This window comes from Trichomycterus rosablanca, chromosome 10 (genome assembly GCF_030014385.1).
Source record: "Trichomycterus rosablanca isolate fTriRos1 chromosome 10, fTriRos1.hap1, whole genome shotgun sequence".
Classification (NCBI taxonomy): domain Eukaryota; kingdom Metazoa; phylum Chordata; class Actinopteri; order Siluriformes; family Trichomycteridae; genus Trichomycterus; species Trichomycterus rosablanca.
Genome location: NC_085997.1, coordinates 33885419 through 33904714, shown reverse-complemented (window position 1 = coordinate 33904714; position 19296 = coordinate 33885419). Strand labels below are relative to the sequence as shown.

Here is a 19296-nt window from a genome sequence, read left to right as displayed (position 1 = left end):
AAATCTAATTTGCAGTGGTGATTGAATAATTGTGATAGCTGCAGCTGTATATAAACCCATTTGGACAGGTAATCTGTAAAACATTTTCTTATTACACCACAGTCTCCACCACAGAGACAGAATGCAATAAGACTTAATGAAATGTATTGTTTTGTTTATTTACTCGAAGAACATCATCGTTCAAACTGTACGTCTTCTCGCAACAAATTGCAATATGGTATCCCTGGTATCCCACAAGGCTCTGTTCTAGGTCCCTTATTAATATCTTTGCATAATATCTTATTAAGAAAAGTTGATAGAGCCTAATAAAAAACAGTTCCGCTCCCGTCTGTTTTAGCAGTAATTCATCAGCATGTCCCCTCGCAACATATACCTCGACCAATTTAAAATGTATTCGCCATCTAGCCGAGCAGCTATTAAACTAAGATTTTCACCACAGGGATTTGGTTCCTGTTTAGTTTCTCTTTAGTTTCTCTTTAGTGAAGCAGAGGATTGTCTGAGCTGTAAGACATAGTGAGGAACACTGAATGAAATCAACATTAACAGTCCATTAGTAAAAATGTAACCTACTGGTTGATTAAAAAGATCACATCCACTTGTAATAGACGTGTATTTCATGCTTTTGCATGGTAGCCTCTAAACCCACTGTGATGTTAAGCTCACTTGACTGTGGACAGCTTTTTTTTTTAATGGCAGACCTGTATTTTTGTGGTTCTTTTGTTACATCTGACTATAAGGACAAAGTTATTTCAAGATTCAACAGATTCAAGAGGCTTTACTGTCATTTCACCTGTATATAAGTGCAAATTGAATTAAAACAACGTTCTTCCAGGACCAGGGTGCAACACAGAACAGCATAACTATGCAATACACTACACACAGTGTCATAAATTTAAAGACATACAATAACCGATCAGCCATAACATTAAAACCACCTCCTTGTTTATACACTTACTGTCCATTTTATCAGCTCCACTTACCATATAGAAGCACTTTGTAGTTCTACAATTACTGACTGTAGTCCATCTATTTCGCTACATACTTTTTTAGCCTGTTTTCACTCTGTTCTTCAGTGGTCAGGACCCCCACAGGACCACCACAGAGCAGGTATTATTTAGGTGGTGGATCATTCTCAGCACTGCAGTGACACTGACATGGTGGTGGTGTGTTAGTGTGTGTTGTGCTGGTATGAGTGGATCAGACACAGCAGCGCTTCCGGAGTTTTTAAATACCGTGTCCACTCACTGTCCACTCTATTAGACACTCCTACCTTTTTGGTCCACCTTGTAGATGTAAAGTCATAGACGATCGCTCATCTATTGCTGCTGTTTGAGTTGGTCATCTTCTTGAACTTCATCAGTGGTCACAGGATGCTGCCCACGGGGCGCTGTTGGCTGGATATTTTAGGTTGGTGGACTATTCTCAGTCCAGCAGTGACAGTGAGGTGTTTAAAAACTCCAGCAGCACTGCTGTGTCTGATCCACTCATACACTCATACATACTCAACACACACTAACACACCACCACCATGTCATTGTCACTCCAGTGCTGAGAATGACCCACCACCCAAATAATACCTGCTCTGTGGTGGTCCAGTGGGGGTCCTGACCATTGAAGAACAGCATGATAGGGGGGTAACAAAGCATGCAGAGAAACAGATGGACTACAGTCAGTAATTGTAGAACTACAAAGTGCTTCTATATGGTAAGTGGAGCTGATAAAATGGACAATGTGTATAGAAACAAGGAGGTGGTTTTAATGTTATGGCTGATCGGTGTATAGCTTAACAGCCAGTATGTGGTTTAACACATTGCTAGTTGTACTGGCTAGTTTCTGTGGACTACGCTCATCACTTTTATATGTGGCATGGCTTTAAAAATCTGACCGTGTCTTGTGTCGTTTGTTTCTTGTAGGATCCTCGAGCTGCAGGAAAAGGGCGACCTCGACGTCCTAAAACAGAAGTGGTGGCCGCGTTCGGGACGCTGCGACCCAGGCAGCCAGCGTGGGGCGCCGACGGACGGACGTTCTCTCAAGCTGCACAGCTTCGCCGGGGTGTTCTGCGTCCTGGCCGCCGGGCTGGTGCTGGCCTGTCTGGTGGCCGCCCTGGAGACTTTCTGGAGCAGCAGCAGCAGCCACTGCCGCCGAGAGCAGCCCAAAGAGGTGACCGAGCACAGGGCCGGGAGGGCCGACGACACTGCCACACTCTACTTTACGGATCCCACCTCAGACGCGAGCCCAGACTTAGTCGAGCTCCAGTACACGCAGCTATAGGTGTGCTCTGCTGAAATCAAAATCGGTCTCATCCATCCAAAAAATTATATTAAAATAGCCACGAAGAGATCATTTTAACAGCCAGGGAGCCGTGGCTTTTACTGAACGGTAGTTTCTGAATCCCAATGATGATAAAAAACTTGAAATCTGAACTTATTTAATGTGATAACGTCTTCTACATCCACAAATCTGATTACTGCACCTTTAAAATATAATTTTAGTGAACATTTCTGACAGGTCATTATAAATTAGGTTCTTAATGAACCGTGGTGGCTCAGTGGTTGGAGTTCAGGGGCTGTATTACAGAAATTCAGTTATTTTTATGTGTGTTTTAGGGCAGTCTGTAACAAGTTCTTCTTCAATGTCCATATATGTCCGGCTTTGTTGGCCTTCTCTTCCCAGGCTCTTTGTTGCTTTTGGTATCGTCCTCGACATCTAAAACAAGTTCAAGGAACTCAGCCGGTTCTGTGGCGTCTCTGTGACGGCACCTTTTTGAGCGGTGATCCACACCAGACATAAGCTGCATGAATTTGTGCTGCTCGGTTTAAAGCCACCCCCAGCTAGTTCCTCTCTCTTTATGCTTTTCTGGGAACTTGAGGTGTCACATGCTGGTGGACTGAGTAGCTGGCGTGATAGTCTTAATTTTTTAACCTTTTTTTCTTTTTTCCAGCTTTTCCTATTCATCATCCTTTACTTTTCTGGGCAAGCACTCGTCTTGTTCTGCTGGTCTCGGATTTTATTTGGTTTGATTTTATTTGTTTTCCGTTATTTTGGCCACTTGTCATTTTAGTTTTCAGTTTCTTTCTTTTGGTCTGTTGTTCCACCTTGCTTAAGTGTCAGGTGGTTGGGTTCGTATATTACAATCTCACCATGCTTTGCGACCTGCCCCGCCCCATTACACTATTCTGAACTGAGGTATGTTCGAATAGTCGGCTGTAATTCCAGCACAAGAAACAGCTGTGCTGGAAAATAGAAGCAGCTGGAACATGTGTAACACTGTTCACAGTCCAGCGAGCATTGCTATGTAAGCATCGTTCTGGCAGCTGCTTTTTTCCCATGTGATCAGTAAGACATTTTGTTTGAAATTTAAGGTGCCTCTTTAGAGCCAGGTCTTCAGCAGCTTATACGAGGGTTCTTCAAAAAGTTTCCGCACTTTCAAAAACAAAGTACATCACTTTTCTACATCGTCACCTTCCGATGCATTTTTCGAGCGTCAAATCAACTTTTTAATGCCATCAGCAAAAAACATTTTTGGTTAAGCATGTAGCCACTGATATACTACTGCTTTCACATCATCATTACATGAAAATCTTCTTCCCCTTAAAGCATCTCTGAACGTCCAAATGGTGGAAATCACTCACTCACTCACTCACTGTCTTAACCGTTTATCCAATCAGGGTCGCAGGGTGGGGGTGGGTGGTTGTGCTGGAGCCTATCCCAGCTTTTCAATGGGCGCAAGGCACACAGTAACACCCTGGACGGGGCGCCAGTCCATCGCAGGGCAGATACACATACACACACATACACATACCCATTCAGCTATAGGGCAATTCAGTGTCTCCAATTAACCTCACAGCATGTTTTTGGACTGTGGGAGGAAACCGGAGCTCCCGGAGAAAACCACTTGGACCGCCCCACCTGGGGATTGGTGGAAATCAGATGGAGCTAAATCCGGACTATAAGCATCTCTCAGTCTCTCAGACACGACCGATTACTACTCCTCCTACTATACCCTCACCGCTTCCAACCGAAATATAAAAGTGCGGAAACTTTTTGAAGATCCCTAATAATACAAGGTTCTTGTATTATATCTGACTTCTCGGACACATTTCCTTTTAGTGTAAGGTGATAGGTCCAGGTCTCTGTGGTACAATTATTATCAAATGTACGGTATTATGATTTTACTGTTATAGGAAGTAAATTAGATCTTTACTCTTCTAATCCAAGAAAAAATCAAAAGATAAAAATGAGCTTCCTATTGTTATATTTTCTTTATTTTCTGCATGTCACATTGATTAATTCAAAGCTGTTATGCTTGTAAATTTTTATGTCAGTTAATTGTCTAATAGTTGTAACCAGGATCCAAATTGCAATTATTATGGTTCCCAAAACTTCCGTGGTGTAAAGTTCTGTAGTTCTGTAAAACAGCCCCTGGAGTGTTGATCAAAAGGTTGCTAATCTGCCACTGGACCCTTGAGCAAAGTCACGAGGATGAATATTCAGTCAGATTAAAATGTAGCTCTCCAATCTGGAGCAAAATCAGTGTATGAGCTCTATCTAAACTTCATTTAATTCACAATCCTAACACCTACACGGAGTATTTACCCTAGCAGTGGTGGTGGATAGTCCTTTTTTAGATGAAATTTCTATAAAGATCTCATTTATCCTCATTATTAACACTTCATAAAACATTCATAATTAAATTCTCACTCTGCTGATCTGCACATCCGAGCAACTGTTCAAATCAGCAAAGCATTATAATTTTCCACATCAGCCGTCCAAACACACCCAGTCTCCAGCCTGGACCAACTGCCTGACATGGATCCATAAACTAAAGTGTGAGCAAAGAGGGCGAGCAACAAATCAGATCCACAGCACGTCATTAGAAGTGAAACAGAAAGCGCTCAGTCATCCCGAGTGATTCAGCCTGTACCGACCTGATGCAATTTCATGTCAATCTTTTATTTACCTTTTTTTTTTTCTTTTAATTTGGTGGATTTTTTTGATTTGTTGATGTTTATCGTCTTGTGCAGGTTACTAAGGATTACAGAGTGAGAAGGGTTTCAGATCCATTGAGATATAATGATATTGCTACCGCTGCGTCGGAGGGAAGCAAGGACATTTGGACAGACAGAGAGAGAGACTGGGATGAAACAGAGGCTATTGATACAGGTCAGAATAGAACTTGTGAGATTCCATGCTGACCGAGGGGTCCGGAACTGACGGGTGGGGAGGGGCGAAGTTGGAATTAGTAGGAAGCATCTCAAAATAAAACTGTTAGGTGTTATGGTGTGAGATTTTCACTTGTTGACTCCCTAGTGAAATAAACAGAGCTTTAAAGGGGATGGAGGATTAACCGTTTACAGTTTAACAAGAGAGAGGTGCAAATAAAAGAGAAAATCAATAAAATGTAAAATTTTACAGCTCACGGTAGCTCGTTTAGTCTGAATTATTGTTAGATTTCTTTATTATCTAAAAGTTCTTTTGGTTTGAGCCCTTGCTTTTTTGTTTGACTAGCAGTTCTTGCTTATAACAGTAAAAGCTTAAATATACACTGATCAGCCATAACATTAAAACCACCTCCTTATTTCTACACTCACTGTCCATTTTATCAGCTCCACTTACCATATAGAAGCACTTTGTAGTTCTACAATTACTGACTGTACTCCATCTGTTTCTCTGCATGCTTTGTTACCCCCCTTTCATGCTGTTCTTCAATGGTCAGGACCCACATAGGACCACCACAGAGCAGGTAATATTTAGGTGGTGGATCGTTCTCAGCACTGCAGTGACACTGACATGGTGGTGGTGTGTTAGTGTGTGTTGTGCTGGTATGAGTGGATCAGACACAGCAATCCTGATGGAGTTTTTAAACACCTCACTGTCACTGCTGGACTGAGAATAGTCCACCAATAAAAAATATCCAGCCAACAGCGCCCTGTGGGCAGCGTCCTGTGACCACTGATGAAGGTCTAGAAGATGACCGACTCAAACAGCAGCAATAAATGCGCGATCGTCTCTGACTTTACATCTACAAGGTGGACCAACTAGGTATGAGTGTACGAGTGTCTAATAGAGTGGACAGTGAGTGGACATGGTATTTAAAAACTCCAGCAGCGCTGCTGTGTCTGATCCACTTATACCAGCACAACACACACTAACACACCACCACCATGTCAGTGTCACTGCAGTGATGAGAATGATCCACCACCCAAATAATACCTGCTCTGTGGTGGCCCTGTGAGAGTCCTGACCATTGAAGAACAGCATGAAAGGGGGGTAACAAAACATGCAGAGAAACAGATGGACAACAGTCAGTAATTGTAGAACTACAAAGTGCTTCTATATGGTAAGTGGAGCTGATAAAATGGACACTGAGTGTAGAAACAAGGAGGTGGTTTTAATGTTATGGCTGATCGGTGTATATTTCATTAATGAGTCTTGGGATTCATCATGGAAATCATTTTTGCACTTGTTCTACTTTTGTGACTAAATGACTAAATAAGTTCTATACCAAATAAACCAAAGTTTTATCACATTAAAATTTATTGTAGCTTTTCTGAAAATTTGCAGGGTTGAACATTATGGCGTGTCCTTTAATCGCAGTCTCTGTGCCTCATCAGTGTTAATTCAATGTAGCTGTGAGTCTCCTTCAAATACCGGCTTAGTTTTTTTGTGGGCCTCCTGGCCCGGGCTCTTTGTTGTTTGTTGTAGTCTTCTCACATCCCTGACAAGTACTTTTGTTTCCGCTAGCTCATATGCCAACATTCTTTAATTTGCTTAGCACGAGTTGTGGCATATACACAGACGGCAACTTAGATCAGGTTTTTTCCTTGAGTGGGTCACGAGCCAAAAAATCAGATCACAGATAAAAATAATAATGATTAAATAAACACATTTTAACAGGCACATAAACACAGAATCAACTTGTACATGACCACCCCCTTGTTTAGGTTTTATGTTATTTTTTGTAAACCACAGTGGGACCAGATTAACACCATTTCTATTCATTAAGTATATTCCGTTTTGTGTTTTCTTTTGATGCATTGTTTGTTTTGCCTGGGTTGCGGTAAAACACGCTAGCACACCAGAGCTGACATCTCAAACTCGTAGGTTTGAAACTCAGCTCTGACATCCAGCAGGTTGGGCGCCTACCCTACCCAGCTGTTGTTCATACAGGGTGAGGAGCCAGACAGGACCTCATAACTGATGCAATTACGACCTCTGCTGGCTGATTGATGGCGCCTGCACAGAGTAGAGGAATAATATGATCAGGGTGTGGCTCTCTGTACACAAAGCTGATCTGCATATGAACTCGCCTCGAAGATTTTAATTAATTAATTTATTTATTTTTTAATTTGCATTCATGATCACTAATGAGGAATTACATTTTAGTTGCTGTATGTACACCGATGAGGCATAACATTATGACCACCTTCTTCATATTGTGTTGGTCCCCCTTTTGCAACAGCCCTGCAACTGCGATGCTCTGTGTATTCTGACACCTTTCTATCAGAACCAGCATTTACTTCTTCAGCAATCTGAGCTACAGTAGCTCGTCTGTTGGATCAGACCAGTTTACCACTGTTCCTTTTGTGGACCACTCCTGATAGATACCGATGACTGCAGACCGGGAACACCCCACAAGAGCTGCAGTTTTGGAGATGCTCTGACCCAGTTGTCTAGCCATCACAATTTGGCCCTGGTCAAACCCACTCAAATCCTTACGCTCGTCCATTTTTCCTGCTTCTAACATCAACTCTGAGGATAAAATGTTCACTTGCTGCTTAATATATCCCCCCCACTAACAGGTGCCGTGATGAAGAGATAATCGGTGTTATTCACTTCACCTCATAATGTTATGCCTGGTCAGTGTATATTTTTGACTCGTCATTTTCAGAAAATCATTCATTCATTTATTAACATTCATCTAAGTTAATCTATTTTTTACTAAGTCCCAATGAACAGTTAAAGCAATGAGTGAAACCCCAAACCAGCCCTGACATACAGTATGTGTACCTCACACGTGTAGGTAAACTCTAAACCAAGATTTAGCTCTCACATCCTAAAGATTTATGAGATACTTCAACATGGTGACATGTATTTGCTTCAAGGGGGATATAAAGCCGTGACTCTTTACCATTTTATGAGCTAGAATGCAACCAGACGCAACCAGGACTCTCACAGACCTAAACATGCATCTGTGTACATAAAAATATGAAGAATTGGCCTATTTTATAGATGTATGGACTGTAAACGTTCAGTGACAAATTCAGCAGGCTGGTCAGATTCATAATAACTCAGACAACCTGCTACTTTAATCATACATTCATGCGTTTTAGAGTAGAAGCTATTCTAGATACAGTGTATCACAAAAGTGAGTACACCCCTCACATTTCTGCAAATATTTCATTATATCTTTTCATGGGACAACACTATAGACATGAAACTTGGATATAACTTAGAGTAGTCAGTGTACAGCTTGTATAGCAGTGTAGATTTACTGTCTTCTGAAAATAACTCCATTTAACTGCATTAATAGCCATTAATGTCTAAATAGCTGGCAACATAAGTGAGTACACCCCACAGTGAACATGTCCAAATTGTGCCCAAATGTGTCGTTGTCCCTCCCTGGTGTCATGTGTCAAGGTCCCAGGTGTAAATGGGGAGCAGGGCTGTTAAATTTGGTGTTTTGGGTACAATTCTCTCATACTGGCCACTGGATATTCAACATGGCACCTCATGGCAAAGAACTCTCTGAGGATGTGAGAAATATAATTGTTGCTCTCCACAAAGATGGCCTGGGCTATAAGAAGATTGCTAACACCCTGAAACTGAGCTACAGCACGGTGGCCAAGGTCATACAGCGGTTTTCCAGGACAGGTTCCACTCGGAACAGGCTTCGCCAGGGTCGACCAAAGAAGTTGAGTCCACGTGTTCGGCGTCATATCCAGAGGTTGGCTTTAAAAAATAGACACATGAGTGCTGCCAGCATTGCTGCAGAGGTTGAAGACGTGGGAGGTCAGCCTGTCAGTGCTCAGACCATACGCCGCACACTGCATCAACTCGGTCTGCATGGTCGTCATCCCAGAAGGAAGCTGACGCACAAGAAAGCCCGCAAACAGTTTGCTGAAGACAAGCAGTCCAAGAACATGGAATACTGAAATGCCCTGTGGTCTGACGAGACCAAGATAAACTTGTTTGGCTCAGATGGTGTCCAGCATGTGTGGCGGCGCCCTGGTGAGAAGTACCAAGACAACTGTATCTTGCCTACAGTCAAGCATGGTGGTGGTAGCATCATGGTCTTGGGCTGCATGAATGTTGCTGGCACTGGGGAGCTGCAGTTCATTGAGGGAAACATGAATTCCAACATGTACTGTGACATTCTGAAACAGAGCATGATCCCCTCCCTTCGAAAACTGGGCCTCATGGCAGTTTTCCAACAGGATAACGACCCCAAACACAACCTCCAAGATGACAACTGCCTTGCTGAGGAAGCTGAAGGTAAAGGTGATGGACTAAACACAATTGAGCACCTGTGGCGCATCCTCAAGTGGAAGGTGGAGGAGTTCAAGGTGTCTAACATCCACTAGCTCCGTGATGTCATCATGGAGGAGTGGAAGAGGATTCCAGTAGCAACCTGTGCAGCTCTGGTGAATTCCATGCCCAGGAGGGTTAAGGCAGTGCTGGATAATAATGGTGGTCACACAAAATATTGACACTTTGGGCACAATTTGGACATGTTCACTGTGGGGTGTACTCACTTATGTTGCCAGCCATTTAGACATTAATGGCTGTGTGTTGAGTTATTTTCAGAAGACAGTAAATCTACACTGCTATACAAGTTGTACACTGACTACTCTAAGTTATATCCAAGTTTTATTTCTATAGTGTTGTCCCATGAAAAGATATAATAAAATATTTGCAGAAATGTGAGGGGTGTACTCACTTTTGTGATACACTGTACATATGCTAATCTGTATATGCTAATATAAGTATATGGTGGCTGTTTGTTCAGCCAACTAATATGCTGTCAACCCAGCTGTAGGATGACCCACCTCAGAACAGTGTGCATGTAATAAAAGTGCATTTAATATTTTAACACTGGCGTTTGCATTGATTAGGCAGTTCTCCCAGCCAATCTACTGCCAGGACGGGGCACTTACTCTTGGTGGCCTTCAGAAGGCTTTCATGAAGTTACTTTCTCTTGCTGTGTGATGAACAGATTCATTGTGTGTTAGCTCCTGCAGCTCTTCTCCCAGGTCTTAAAATAATAATAAATAACGTCCAAGCGTCCATTCTGCTGGAGGTTTCAGGACCCTTGAACCACCCTGTGTGAATAAATGTTGCTGAATGAACTTGGGCATGTGAATATGCAGTAGTACATTTTTAATGGCTCTCCTTTGCTGGTGGTAACAGAAGTTAATCAGACAGCAGATTTACAGAGCACCAGTGAGGTTTATACCCAGCATACACCCAGGCTCAACTGTCATGTTAAAAAATAGTGTCTGTTTTTAAAATAATATAACACAGATCATTATGAAGTCACGCTGTATGAGATGTTAGAACTGTAACTATCACATCACAGCACAGAGAATCATTTGTTCTGGGTATCATGAGGCACTAAATTCATCTCAGTCCATTATGAAGAACAAACCAAACTCCAGGCTGAAAAGGGATGTTAAACCACCGTGTTTATGAACTGGTTGGAGCTTCATTAGCAACATTAATGCTTCCTGTAGCTGCTTGTACGTGAGTGAGGAGGAGTTTTACATCACATCAGATTTGCAGGGTCAGGTCTGAATTCAGACTCGACTCACAGATACTTTACTTCATACATACGTGATAACATATATACATTTAATAACTATAATAATAAGTGTTATTATTATTTTATATAATTATTTAATATAATTATTTATATAATTATATTATTATTTTATTAGTAGTATTTGATTATTATTTATTGTTTATATTTAATTATTATAAGTAAGTATTGGTCTATCATTCTTAATGATGGTATTAATATTATCATTGTTATTATAATTATTATTTAAAAATAGTATATAGTATAATTATAATTATTGTTATTGTTATTATTTTAATTATTATTATTATTACTGGTATTATAATTATAATTTTATTATTATTATTTTTAGTAGTATTAATTTAAACATTATAATTATTCACATTTACATTATTATTATTTATTATTATAAGTTCTTTTTTCTGTGCTGTTTTGGAGATCAGAACCTTGTTTTGTGTTACTGATTTTGTAACTGATTCTCTCTTGTTGGTTCTTTGTGACGTTCTACGCAGTGGTTAAAATTAATATTTAAAACCAAATGCTTTATATATACACTCATCAGCCATAACATTTAAACCACCTCCTGGTTTCTACACTCACTGTCTGTTTTATCAGCTCCACTTACCATATAGAAGCACTTTGTAGTTCTACAATTACTGACTGTAGTCCATCTATTTATCTACATACTTTTTAAGCCTGTTTTCACCCTGTTCTTCAATGGTCAGGACCCCCACAGGACCACCACAAAGCAGGTATTATTTGGGTTGTGGATCATTCTCAGCACTGCAGTGACACTGACATGGTGGTGGTGTGTTAGTGTGTGTTGTGCTGGTATAAGTGGTCAGACATAGCAGCACTGCTGGAGTTTTTAAAAACCATGTCCACTCACTGTCCACTCTATTAGACACTCCTATCTAGTTGGTCCACCTTGTAGATGTAAAGTCAGAGACGATCACTCATCTATTGCTGCTGTTTGAGTTGGTCATCTTCTAGACCTTCATCAGTGGTTACAGGACGCTGCCCACAGGGCGCTTTTGGCTGGATATTTTTGGTTGGTGGACAATTCTCAGTCCAGCAGTGACAGTGAGGTGTTTAAAAACTCCAGCAGCGCTGCTGTGTCTTATCCACTCATACCAGCACAACACACACTAACACACCACCACCATGTCAGTGTCACTGCAGTGCTGAGAATGATCCACCACCTAAATAATACCTGCTCTGTGGTGGTCCTGACCATTGAGGAACAGCATGAAAGGGGGCTAACAAACATGCAGAGAAACAGATTGACTACAGTCAGTAATTGTAGAACTACAAAGTGCTTCTATATGGTAAGTGAAGATGATAAAATTTATAATACAGGAGTTTGATCCTACATTTAAGTGTAATAAATCTGAATATAAAATAAGAAGAAAATCTAAATCTTTAAAAAACCCTTGATAACAAGTATTAATTTTATAAGAGAGACCAGCCTGGTCATTTTACATACGTTACTTCAGTTTTTTTTTTTTTATTATTATTTTAAATGTTATTATTATTATAATTTTATGTAACTTATTACTGATTTTGCTCACTTTCAAAACATTTACTGGCTGGCTTGTATTTTACATTTTGCTTTGAGAAGTAAAAAAAATCTGCACAAAACCTCCTGCATTCTAAAATACCCAAAGATTTAAAATCAAAACGTCTCTGTGTAAAGCGGTGAAGCAAATAGAAATCTCTTCAAGTCATAAATTATTAAATTATCAAATAAAATGACCACATTATTAAACAAAGCTTAAACTAGTAATTCCAAATTAAAATGAAACTTTAATTAAATCACACATCATTAATCAAACAATTATTAATAATTAATAATTAATTCAATTATTTATTGTATTTTTATTAATTTGTCATTTATTTTTATTTATTTTATTAAGTTTATCTTTATTATTTCCATTTCCATTAAGAACATCTTTTTTTATTTTTTTATTTTTTTAATAAAGATTTGTATAATATTCCATAATCCTGGTCTCACTGTAACACGTTTATCTTCTGGCCAACTTTGATTTCATGGTGCACATTCTATACCTGTAATTGATGCTACCTGGGCCATATTCTCAGTTCTGGCACTTTTTTAATGAAACCTTGCAAGAACCAACAAGAAATCAAAGCGAAAGGAATAGTGTGGCACTTTAGTTCTCAGAAACCTCCCTCCCTCCTCTCTTTCTCTCCCCTTTCACCCCTCTGTCGCCCCCCTCTCGCCTCTCCAGGACAAGGAGGTGAACCTGGAGCAGGTACATCGGCGCATGAACAGTCTCATGGACGAGGACATGGTGCACAAGCAGATCCCCGGGCCATCTATCGAGATCTCTGCCCTGGACATCGGTGGCATGCAGCCGGGCCAGGGAGCACGGGAAGTTGGCCGGGATTTCGGGGGCACTCCGCTGTCCGTGAGCAGCTTCCTGCCGGAGCAGGTCCATGGCGTGGGCAGGACACTGGTGCCCGGGCCTGGCACTGCACTCCCTCTACCCCTGGGCAGCTCCACCATCCCCTCCTCCATCCAGTGCAAACACAGGGCCCCCAACGGGGGGCTCTTCCGGCAGAGCCCCGGCAAGACACCCATGCCAATGCCCTATCCACCGGTGCCAGGAGGACCCATCCCCGAAGCCATTGAGTCCACCCATAGCACATCCATCTGAAGCCTCTGAGAGGTGGGCATCTTTCTGGGCAGGACAGTGGAAAAGAACATAGTACAAGTAAGAAGACGACATGTAAAAAGACCAAAAAACAAACCTAAATAAAAAGGACGGCGTGTGGAGATTTTTAATATAGATACAAAAATATAAAACAAAAAAACAGCTTTTCTTGTACATATTTGTAAATAAGAAAAGAGCGACGTGAGTAAAAGTGTATTTTGAATATTCTCGATTTTTGAAGTTGAGTTGAAAAAAAGAAAACTATAAAAAGTGGACACTCAAACATGACTGTTCTAACAGCTTTGTAAATTTTCTTCTCTATGGATCAAGACGCAAATTCATTGTGATTGTTTTTCCAAGTGCCGAAATAAAAGAGATGTCTCTCCACAACTTCTTACTAGATTATCACCTGGATACCATTCGTTCAGTTCGACAGTTTGCCTTTTTTATTTACACGTTTTTTTGCTTTTTAAGGGTCGTATTCAGAGTCGAAGAACACATGCGGATATGTCCATTTAAAATAAACACTTTGTGATTTGACTTCATTTATTAAGGCAAACATTGCATCCTTTACTGTTACTAGATTTTATTCTGACTGTTAGTGGTGAAAATGTTATTGTTATGCAGATAAGTGCAGCACGGTGACCTGCTGAGTCACATCACAACCACATTTACAAAGCAAGCACAAGCTGAGAACACTACAGCATCAAGGGAGAATGCAAATGCATTACCAAGGATGCTGAATTTCAAAAACACTGCATTTCAAAAACGCTTCTTTTCAAAAACACTGCATTTTAAAAACGCTGGATTCCAAAAACACTGCATTCCAAAAACACTGCATTCCAAAAACACTGCATTTTAAAAACGCTGCATTTTAAAAACACTGCATTTTATCAACGCTGCATTTCAAAAACACTGCATTTCAAAAACACTGCAATTTAAAAACACTGCATTTTATAAACGCTGCATTTCAAAAACACTGCATTTTAAAAACGCTGCATTTTAAAAACACTGCATTTTAAAAACGCTGCATTTTAAAAACACTGCATTTTATAAACGCTGCATTTCAAAAACACTGCATTTTAAAAATGCTGCATTTCAAAAACACTGCATTTCAAAAACACTGCATATTAAAAACACTGCATTTTAAAAATGCTGCATTTTAAAAACGCTACATTTAAAAAACACAGCATTTCAAAAACGCTGCATTTCAAAAACACAGCATTTCAAAAACACTGCATTTTAAAAACGCTGCATTTCAAAAACACTGCATTTTAAAAACACAGCATTTTTAAAACACAGCATTTGGGAAATACTTTATTTTAAAATTGCTTCATTAACTGAAACAAAATACATTTTAAAAACACTTAATTGCCGCTCAGGTGGCGCAGCGGTAAAAGTCAAGTCAAGTCAAGTCAACTTTATTTATATAGCGCTTTTTACGATATACATTGTCTCAAAGCAACTTTACAAAATCCAGGACCAACAGATACAAAAACCCCTGTTGAGCAAGCCGAGGGCGACTGTGGCAAGGAAAAACTCCCTGAAAATTACAGGAAGAAACCTTGAGAGGAACCAGACTCAGCAGGGCCCATCCTTCTTGGGTAAAACATGCTAGCACACCAGAGCTTAGATTTGTAATACAACCCCAGTTCCAATGAAGTTGGGACGTTGTGTAAAACATAAATAAAAACAGAATACGATGATTTGCAAATCCTTTTCAACCCATATTCAATTGAATACACTACAAAGACAGGATATTTAATGTTCAAACGGATAAACTTTATTGTTTTTTTGCAAATATTCACTCATTTTGAATTTGATGCCTGCAACACGTTCCAAAAAAGTTGGGACAGGGGCAACAAAAGACTGGGAAAGTTGAGGAATGCTAAAAAAAAAACACCTGTTTGGAACATTCCACAGGTGAACAGGTTAATTGGAAACAGGTGAGTGTCATGATTGGGTATAAAGGGAGCATCCCCGAAAGGCTCAGTCGTTCACAAGCAAGGATGGGGCGAGGTTCACCACTTTGTGAACAACTGCATGAGCAAATAGTCCACAACAGTTTAAGAACAACGTTTCTCAATGTGCAATTGCAAGGAATTTAGGGATTTCATCATCTACAGTCCATAATATCATCAAAAGATTCAGAGAATCTGGAGAAATATGTGCAAGTAAGCGGCAAGGCCGAAAACCAACATTGAATGCCGGTGACCTTCGATCCCTCAGGCGGCACTGCATTAAAAACCGACATCATTCTGTAACGGATATTACCACATGGGCTCAGGAACACTTCAGAAAACCATTGTCAGTGAACACAGTTCGTCGCTCCATCTACAAGTGCAAGTTAAAACTCTACCATGCAAAGCGAAAGCCATATATCAACAACACCCAGAAACGCCACCGGCTTCTCTGGGCCCGAGCTCATCTGAGATGGACTGACGCAAAGTGGAAAAGTGTCCTGTGGTCTGATGAGTCCACATTTCAAATTGTTTTTGGAAATCATGGACGTCGTGTCCTCCGGGCCAAAGAGGAAAAGGACTGTCCGGATTGTTATCAGCGCTAAGTTCAAAAGCCAGCATCTCTGATGGTATGGGGGTGTGTTAGTGCCCATGGCGTGGGTAACTTGCACATCTGTGAAGGCACCATTAATGCTGAAGGGTACATACATGTTTTGGAGCAACATATGCTGCCATCCAAGCAACGTCTTTTTCTGGGACGTCCCTGCTTATTTCAGCAAGACAATGCCAAGCCACCTTCTGCACGTGTTACAACAGAGTGGCTTCGTAGTAAAAGAGTGCAGGTACTAGACTGGCCTGCCTGCAGTCCAGACCTGTCTCCCATTGAAAATGTGTGGCACATTATGAAGTGCAAAATACGACAACGGAGACCCCAGACTGTTGAGCAACTGAAGTTGTACATCAAGCAAGAATGGGAAAGAATTCCACCTACAAAGCTTCAACAATTAGTGTCCTCAGTTCCCAAACGCTTACTGAGTATTGTTAAAAGGAAAGGTGATGTAACACAGTGGTAAACATGCCCCTGTCCTAACTTCTTTGGAACGTGTTGCAGGCATCAAATTCAAAATGAGTGAATATTTGCAAAAAACAATAAAGTTTATCCATTTGAACATTAAATACCTTGTCTTTGTAGTGTATTCAATTGAATATGGGTTGAAAAGGATTTGCAAATCATTGTATTCTGTTTTTATTTATGTTTTACACAACGTCCCAACTTCATTGGAATTGGGGTTGTACATCGTTTCGAATCTCAGCTCTGCTATCCGGCTGGGCGCCTACATGAACAACGATTGGCTGTTGTTCACACAGGATGAGAAAGCCGAACCAGGGTTCCTCATAACTGGTGCAATTATGACCTCTGCTGGCTGGTTGATGGCACCTGCACAGAGTTGAGGAATAATGCATTGATCAGGGTGTGGCTCTCCGTACACAAAGCTGATCCACATATGTACACATCTCGTGCAGGTGAAAAAAATGCGGCTACACGTGTCGGAGGGGGCGTGTGTCAGTTGCGGCGCTCCCCTACAGTGGAGGGTTGTATTGGTAGAGGTGAAGCATAATGCAATCATGGTAATTGGCTACGACTAGATAAGGGGAGAAAATTGGTGAAAAATTGCAAAAAACAAAAAAAAAACACTTCATGAACTAACACAATATTTTAAAAACACCTTAGTAACTAAATTACAATACACTTTAAAAACGCTTCATTAACTGATACGAAAACACTGCATGCTTACAACGGAAATGCTCCTGGCCACTAGTGGGACTTTATAAATTTTGACCAATCAGCTAAACCGATCAGCTAAACCAGAAAGCTTAGTTTCGTTTTGAATTAAGTCACAGTTTTTGAAATGCAGCATTTTGAAATGCAGCGTTTTTGAAATGCAGCGTTTTTGAAATGCAGTGTTTTTCTGTAAGTCGCTCTGGATAAGAGCGTCTGCTAAATGCAGAAAATGTAAATGTGTTTTTGAAATGCAGCGTTTTTTAAATATAGTGTTTTTGAAATGTTGTGTTTTTGAAATGCAGCGTTTTTGAAATGTTGTGTTTTTGAAATGCAGTGTTTTTGAAATGTTGTGTTTTTGAAATGCAGTGTTTATAAAGTTTGTTGAAATGCTGCATCCCTGGTAACGTATTTGTCTTGATGCTGTTGTGTTCTCAGCTTTTGTTTGCTTTGTAAATTTTGTTGTGTTTTTACTCATCCGGTCATCGTAGGTCCAGAAATTGTACGACAGAAATGTAAATGATTTATACGAATGTTTTGTTACGTTGTTTAGAAAAGACTTTGTTTTCTAACTGAATGCTAATTCGTACGTGTAGGTACTAAATACGACTGATCAATTCCTGATGAAAATAAATCCTGGTTATACATTATTCATTAAGTTTCTTTTATGAGATTCGGTCTACTTTACCACTTTTATTATATTCAGATTTGCAGTGGGTTCGATTCACCAGGCAAAAACGGTAAAAGACACCCCAGACAGGTCAGCACAGGACGAACACACACACACTTAGGTCAATTTTTAGTATCTCCAATTAACCTGACTGCATGTCTTTGGACTGTGTGAGGAAACCCGGAGCACCTGAAAGAAAACCACACAGACACAGGGAGAACATGGAAACTCCTCACTGTTTTGCCTGGGAATCGAACCCAGGACCTTCTTTCTGTGAGGCGACAGTGCTACTCACCGAGCCACCATGCCACTTTCATCTTGTTTTGACTGTGGAGACGGCATTCCCAGCATGCATTAATTTGGGGTGTTTATTATTATTTATTATTATTATTATTACTAGTATTATTATTATTATTATTATTATTAATAACAATAATAGTATAATAATAATAATAATAATAATAATATTGCTATTTTTGTTATTATTACTTTTATTATTAATAATGATAATAATAATAATAATAACAATAATAGTATAATAATATTATTATTATGCTATTTTTATTATTATTATTATTATTATTACTTTTATTATTATTATTAATAATAATAATAGTAGTAGTAGTAGTAGTATTTTTATTGTTATTATTAATATTACTAGTATTATTATTATTATTATTAATTATTATTATTATTATTGTTATTATTCATATTACTAGTATCATTATTATTATAAATGGCTTAGAATACATGGCCCTTATATGTATGCGTCATATTTTGACCTCAGCTGTACATTTGTAGCTCGAATGCTGATATGGATAATTTGAGTCATTTTAAAATCAATCACCTCGACTCTGAATGCCACCTTTAAATAATCACGACGTAAATGTTCTGCTGTTTGTGCTCTCGGCTCGTTTCTGTTCTCGTTAGCCAGCTCAGCTCTCTGTTGATTATTGATCACGATTAAGTGTTAGCATCATGTCTCTGATACTTCTGTTGAAAATATCTAGGCTGGATGGCCTTGGGCATGAGAATGCTAAAAAAAAAAACTAAATCATGGGATCTGTGATATTTACCAGTAATTGATCGATTCAGACTATGTGAACGTTTTATTTTTCATCGTTTTTTTTTTTCATGCGTGAGGATATATGTACCGTACAGAGATATTTTGTCCTTTACAGAGTAAATTGCGAGGAGATAAAATTGTTTTATTGTTCACGGACTCTGTAGAGACGCTCATGAGGTGCGAGAGGTATGGAAACGACACGCTGTGATATCTTTTTTTACTGGAAATTGCTGTACAGGGGGGAATGAAGAGGAAAATGTGATTGTATTGTTATGAGAAAAGTGGCTGTATTTTTCTGAGAACGACTGCTGTGTGTTTCTGGTCTTTGATGCAAATATATTGAGAC

At 39.7% G+C, this 19296-nt stretch overlaps 1 protein-coding gene across 1 annotated transcript in view; it reads left to right on the top strand.

Annotated features, from left to right (window-relative positions):
* grid1b (glutamate receptor, ionotropic, delta 1b) overlaps positions 1–13673 on the top strand; it is a 447082-nt gene extending 433409 nt beyond the window's left edge. The window contains exons 15-16 of the mRNA XM_063003856.1: positions 1914–2160; positions 13048–13673. Of these exons, the coding sequence (XP_062859926.1) occupies positions 1914–2160; positions 13048–13476 (676 nt within the window). The 3' untranslated portion in view covers positions 13477–13673. The remainder of the gene's footprint in view (positions 1–1913; positions 2161–13047) is intronic.
* The last annotated feature ends 5623 nt before the right edge of the window (positions 13674–19296 follow it).